Genomic DNA, 6,344 nt, shown 5'->3' on the forward strand with positions numbered 1-6,344 from the left:
GTTGAATGAAAATATAAAATAATATAAATAAATCATGTGGGCCAAAAAATATTTAATTCAACCAATGAATTAACGCCACATCAGTTTGTATAAAATAAATTTATACAAGAATTTGTGGCTATAGCATTACTCCACAACCAAACCTAAATTAAACAAGCAAAGCAACTGTGCAAAAGTGCAGCCACGAAACCACCCAAGAATTGCAGCCATTACCTCAAACAAGTATTATTTCTACATTGAACTAGTCTATACATATAAAGTTTGGCAACTAAGACAAATGAATGCAAAATGATAACCTCATAGCCTGCACCCATTAGAATGACATCCAAATGGCTAAATCTCGAATAGATGCTCTAGGAAGAGTATCTGAAAATTTATGTTTTTTGGAATTGCCTTAGCAGAATGTAAAAAACTCTATCTGCATACATTATAAAATTGTGATGACTGAAAGCTTTCTAATAGAAAAAATAAGACCTTGCAACCTTAACTAAAATTATTGAAGACCCAAACCCGGCCTAGGCTTATTTAGGTCCGACTTGTTGAAGTTTGGACAAGCTTTAAGAAGATTTGGGTTGATTACCAATTACACAGGCTTTGGCATAGGCTTAGAAAAGCTCCGCCTAACCCCACAATTTGCCAATCCTAATCGCGAATACATAATGTGCTGAGAGCTTTTTAATTTTTTTCCTTAAAAAACTAATATTTATTATCATAGTACTACTAAGACAAACTCTAGTTTTTTATAATGCTGTCTAAAATTATATTATACGATAAATATTTCTATCTTATCATATATTATTTAAAAATGATTTTATCTTATTCTATTTCTTAAAGGGAGGAAAAGAGTCTCACTAGGGGAAAGTGGGGGACTCAAAACACTTTCCTCGAATTCGTTGGTTTCCATGATGGAAATTTCTTTAACATAACATATTATTGACCAGACTAACCACAAAGAAAATTTTAATTTCTTGTGCATTTGCGGTAACATTTCAAAACAAAAAAAGAAATGAGTGAGTACAAAAAAAAAAAAATGCATATGAAGTTAAAGGAATTATTATTATCATCATTATAATTGTTATTATTAAAAAAAAGAAGGTACTATAGATTTTTATACAAAATAAAAAATAAGAAAAGAAACACGCGTTCTTTTTTTTTTTTAATCTATCTTTTAAGAAAAAGGAAAAGAAGGGGAAAGAGAAGGAAATTGGAGAAGAGAATGCAGGTGCTGGTGCCGGTGTTTGTCCAATTAGAGATTAGAGTGTAGGAGACTCGTGTAGTTGACTTGAGGCTAGCTCATAATAGGGGTAAACAGGTAAGGCCATTTTAACAACCAACCTTGTATTTTTTTCAAAATAAGAGATCCACCGGGTGAGTTGGAGGAAAAGCAAACTTTCGTTGACCCACAAAATCAACAGCTACGTAATTCGCATTTAACAAATTTCCAGGCGGTGGTTATTATGAAAGGTTAGCTGCTCGCTGCTCTCTCCGCCACTCCTCCATATCCTGAAAATTGAAAAGTCGCACACTCTCACCCTCAGAAACACTTCCCTTTTCCCGCAAGTTAGGGCACTGTCTTCTGCAACCACCTTTTTACGTCATATTTTTTTCCTTTATGAGAGCCAGAGCCCCCCGGATGTCTGTTCTTGCTTCTCTGCCTCCTCTTTCATTTGTTTTTATTTTGATGATTCAGTTATTGCGAACCCAATAGGAAAATAAGAACTAGAAAAGCAAGTTTAGAATTCTTTTAGCTTCCTTTTTGTGTTCTTTTAGTTGGGAAATATATAGCAGGGAGTGTGGCTTTTTTGTGGGTTAGAATCAATATTGCTTTTTGATATTGTAGTCTTTTTTTATGGAGCTTATACTGTTGAAAAAGGGTCTTGATTTTACTCGGGAAAAGAAGAAGTGGCTGTTTTTAGTCGCAGCTTGTAGTTTTAGTGGTTACGGCGTGTACAAGGTTTATAATCTGCCAGTTGTGGCTAGGAAGAGAAGGAGAGTTTTCAAGTTCTTAGGAGCTTTGATTTCTATCGCAGAGGCTATCTCTGACTCTGCTGAAACATTTGGAGTCGTCTCCAAGGAATTGAAAGATTTCTTGAAGTCTGATTCGGACCAAATTCCCAATAGTCTTAAGCAAATTTCCAAAATCATGAATTCAAATGACTTCTCTGAGTCGGTAGTTTATGTCACACAAGCTTTAACTAGAGGAATTTTGCGTGGATATCGATTCCAGGCTAAGAGTGATGAGGGTGCAAACAATAATCCTAGTTTTGAGGACAGAGTTTTCGACAAGCTGTTTACAACAGCTGGGTCTGGTTTTGCTTCTGTTGTTGTGGGAAGCTTTGCTAGGAACTTAATTATGGCCTTTTATTCAGAGGGGAAGTCTTGTGGAGAAATGCATTCGAATTCTACTCGTTCGATGAATATGGACCATGATAACAATTCAATTCCAAGATGGCTGAATGCGGTTTGTGGCGATGAGAGGAGTAGAGAACTAATTGGGGATTGTATCCAAATGTTAGTAAGCACGGCGGTTTCTGTTTATCTGGATAAGACTCTGGATGTAAACACATATGATCAATTCTTTGCGGCATTGACTAACCCCAAACACGAAGGAAAAGTGAGAGACATGATGGTAGCAGTTTGTAATGGTACAATGGAGACTCTTGTCAAAACATCCCATCAAGTGTTAACAGGTTCTAATTCGAGCTCAGGTTCCCCATACTTGGCTGTTGATCAGGGACTGGGTGCGAGAAGGAAGAAGCTTTCTGGGCAAGAAGCATTGTCAACTCAATTTAAAGCAAGGAATTCGTTTGGCGAAGTTAAACATAGTGGGTGGGTTAGGCAAGTGTCATCTACATTGGCAGTGCCAAGCAATAGGAAATTTGTCCTTGATGTCTCTGGGAGAGTTACTTTCGAAATGGTCAGATCTTTCCTAGAAATCTTGCTGGAGAAGCTATTTGATGGTATGAAAAGATCTGTAGACGTTGTTAATGAGACTGTTATTGACAGTGGTCTTGAGATTGTGAGATATGTTACTGCTAGGTCTTCTGCTGTTGCTACGATATGTCTCTCTTTGTGTTTGCACATATTAGAAGCTCCTTGGATTTTGGCGCCCTCTTAAGTTCACTATTTTCATTTCGTCATTGGACGGTTAACAACCTTCCCCTGGCAGCATCATAGGAAAGTGCATTAATGTGTCCCACATAATCAAGGAAGTTATTTTGCTGTTGATTGATGCTTCTTGCCACAAGAATCTTCGCCATTCCCTTTTTTCATTTGTGGAATTAAGTGGTTGGGTGTCCCACTCGTCATTACATTTACAACGCATTTGTAATTCATTTTCATTTTGATACCGTAAATTGGTTGTATTCCACTGTATGTCACTGAACGTCATTATGATTGACTACCATAAAACTCCTAAGCGTATACTGAAATCACAAATGAAAATTATTCTTAATTTACTCTACTCATACTCTTGCCTGTTTTCTATTTGATTCTTTTGTAATTTGGATATCGAGTTAAGTGGCGAACTGAATTTTGAAGTTAAGATAATCTTGCAAACATGTAAGATCTTGATTTCGTGTAGCACGGCAACTTGCTTGGTTCATTTCGTATGTGGATGAACATGAACTTCCTTGGCCTTGGTTACAACAAATAACAGATATGGATAGGCTTCTGATTGATTCAGTTAAGTAGTTGTGCTGTGGTCCTGAAATACATTAGCAAATCGCGACAGTACGTAAAATCTTCCTTTCTGGCAGGCGTCGAGACATCAGCTATTTTGGCTACTTAGTGCGTCGTCTTCGAAATTATGATTTCTTCGAGATCGATTATTCTTTCTCGAATAATTGAGTCGTGTTGCAGAGTGTTTCTTCTGATCCTTGGTGGGTCTGCTTGAATGTATTTGTTTCTGATTTGCTATTGAATTTCTTGTCTTCTTAAATGTTTAGGACTGAACACCTCATGTGAAAACATGCTATACTTTCACATTTATAACGAACAAAACTATACCATAACCTATGTCGCCTTAACAATTACAAGCATTCAATTCATAATCATACGTTCTCTCTTTAGAAAACAGAAATTTAGACGAAAGCGATATTATTAAGCATCCCCATGAACTGAGCATTCTATAAGATTTTATCATATGCTACAATCAGTGTCAGCTCTTTTTACATATATGAAACATTCATACATGCGCATTTGTACAAAACAGAGAACGTATGATATCTTCAGGTAATAAACATTAGGTAAAATGAAATTTTGACTGTGGTCATGTAACAGAAAGCAAGAAGCCTATATAACTCTTACCACTGAAGTAATTTTAAGGTTCAACGGCATTATTTACCAATGGGCTTTTGGCTTAGTGGGCAAACTATTGCACTCACAATGTGTGAGAGCAAGGATTTGGATATCCATAAAAGCATTGTGGGGGTCAATTGCTTTCTTCCTAAAAAAAAGGGCAGTATTTATTTGAGTGCTGCAATCCAAGCACAGTTCAGGAGATGAAGTTGCTTATACTTTCTCCTTTGACCAGTAAAACTAAAAATTAAACAAAATGCATCCTATCAATCAACAAGGGTTCTTGATTACCAGTAGAATAATTCAGCATGACTGAATTAGCCTCCTTTCAAATTCTGCAATGAAGAACATCAAGAGCAGAAAACATTTGATCAGTTGAATAATTCAGCATGACTGGACTAGCCTCATTTCAAATTCTGCAATGAAGAACATCAAGAAGTAGAAAATATTTGAACACGTTTTAAGCCTCCTCAAAAAGGAAATGTTGTATGATATCAAAGACTCCTACTCCACCTATCAACAGGTGAGAGGAAATTCAGTATAAGATCTGCTAACTTGAGTTTGCATCAGAATCCTTTGCAGCTGCCTCTTCCTGAAGCTTCTTTCTCCAGTATTCATCAAGTGGGGGCCCAAATATTGCCTTCCCGGAAACAACTCCAATTCTGCAAAAAAGCCTAATTGAGTCATCCCTACAGCTCTAGAGATATTCGCTATAATCAGATCAAGCTCTGTGGAAAACTAAGAATTGCAAGAAGCTTCATTCTATCAGGCAAAATGGTGTAAAAGATGAATGCAAAAGTTGAAAGAGGTTGCTTTAGAATAAGGGGCATCACCTTAATGCAGGCTGAGAAAAATAATATGAATATGAAAATTAAACAGCATTGAGAAATAAAAACACTCTGCGATTGAAGACAGGAAATAAATTCTATATCACTGCCACCTTCACAATTCTGTTCCAAAATCAAAGCGAGAAGTGAAGCCAGTATCATCTCAATCACAGTACACTATGAACTGCAGGTTTGCTGCTCATAAAAATTGCAATGCCATGGCTCTACTATTTTCAGAAAATGAACAAAGGATCAAGATCACATGGCTCTATGGATACCTTATCCACGTACCTGATTAAGGCATGCATACATGTAACTTTTTCTTTAGTTCCGGACACCATCTTTTGCACAAATTTCAATTCTTAAAGATTGCATCAAATCATTAATCAAATCACATATTCCGGCTCCATTTTGGCATTTCTATATGAATCTCCTTGATCTCACGCAAATGGCAAAGGTCAACTGTTGATGTATGTTATTAGGAATTAATCACTAACAAATCAATTACAAGGGATTCACTTAAATTAACTCAAATGGCGGGCCAGCAACCTACACAAACACAAAAAAGGAAAAAAAAAAGGACTTCTTCAAGAGTACATGATCAGGAGAGTACGAAGACATATTATCCACCACTATTCCAAACTACAAAATAATCATAAGGGAGCTTCTAAATCTGGTTTCTAACAATTCAGTTTCGATTATTACAATTCCATGGACTTATGTTTTATTTAAGATAAAATTCCATATTAAAGCTTCAAGCTATGATAATTAAAGCCAAATACACATCACGCATTAAAAAGATAATTTCTAATTCCAATGAATAGAATAAACTCAAGAAAAATATGAATCCAAGTACTATGATGAACTCAAATTAAAGATATGAAGTGTAGAACAATAGAACAAACAAAGCGAACTTACATAACTGCTCCAATCACCATCGGGAAGGAAAGAAACCTGCTGCTTAAGAACATTTTCAAGCTTCTCTATCTTGAAAATGCAATCTGGCTGGGTTTTCCCGATCAAGTCAAGGGTTTATTGGATACTACCTGTTAGTCAATTTTTTATTCAAGATAAAACCCAGAAGAAGAATTTCCGACCCGAAGGATGTAGGGGCTCTGGAGCCCCGTTTCTTGCCATAGGCATGTGCATCATCAGTTGGACTAGCCCAAAGCATGATCAGTTGGACAAGCTCAAGGGCCCAGATCATCAAAATTTTCA

At 36.4% G+C, this 6,344-nt stretch overlaps 1 protein-coding gene and 1 long non-coding RNA gene across 2 annotated transcripts; one reads left to right on the top strand and one right to left on the bottom strand.

Moving 5' to 3' along the window:
- Window positions 1–1,180: 1,180 nt before the first annotated feature.
- Window positions 1,181–3,463, top strand: LOC102620021 (protein PHLOEM PROTEIN 2-LIKE A10-like). The gene has a single exon (XM_006466367.4). It carries the CDS (start codon window positions 1,850–1,852, stop codon window positions 3,116–3,118), a length of 1,269 nt encoding a protein of 422 aa, XP_006466430.2. The 5' UTR covers window positions 1,181–1,849; the 3' UTR covers window positions 3,119–3,463.
- A 1,100-nt stretch (window positions 3,464–4,563) lies between these two features.
- Window positions 4,564–6,344, bottom strand: LOC102619636 (uncharacterized). Its single transcript, XR_369401.4, has 2 exons — window positions 6,045–6,344; window positions 4,564–4,961 (listed from the first exon to the last, which is right to left on the bottom strand). It is a non-coding gene; the product is annotated as an uncharacterized LOC102619636 (long non-coding RNA).

The sequence above is a fragment of the Citrus sinensis genome, chromosome 7 (genome assembly GCF_022201045.2).
Source record: "Citrus sinensis cultivar Valencia sweet orange chromosome 7, DVS_A1.0, whole genome shotgun sequence".
Classification (NCBI taxonomy): Eukaryota; Viridiplantae; Streptophyta; class Magnoliopsida; order Sapindales; family Rutaceae; genus Citrus; species Citrus sinensis.

What these genes read in the sequence shown, in the direction of transcription:
- LOC102620021 (XM_006466367.4), top strand. Translation starts at nt 1,850, where the DNA reads ATGGAGCTTATACTGTTGAAAAAGGGTCTTGATTTTACTCGGGAAAAG.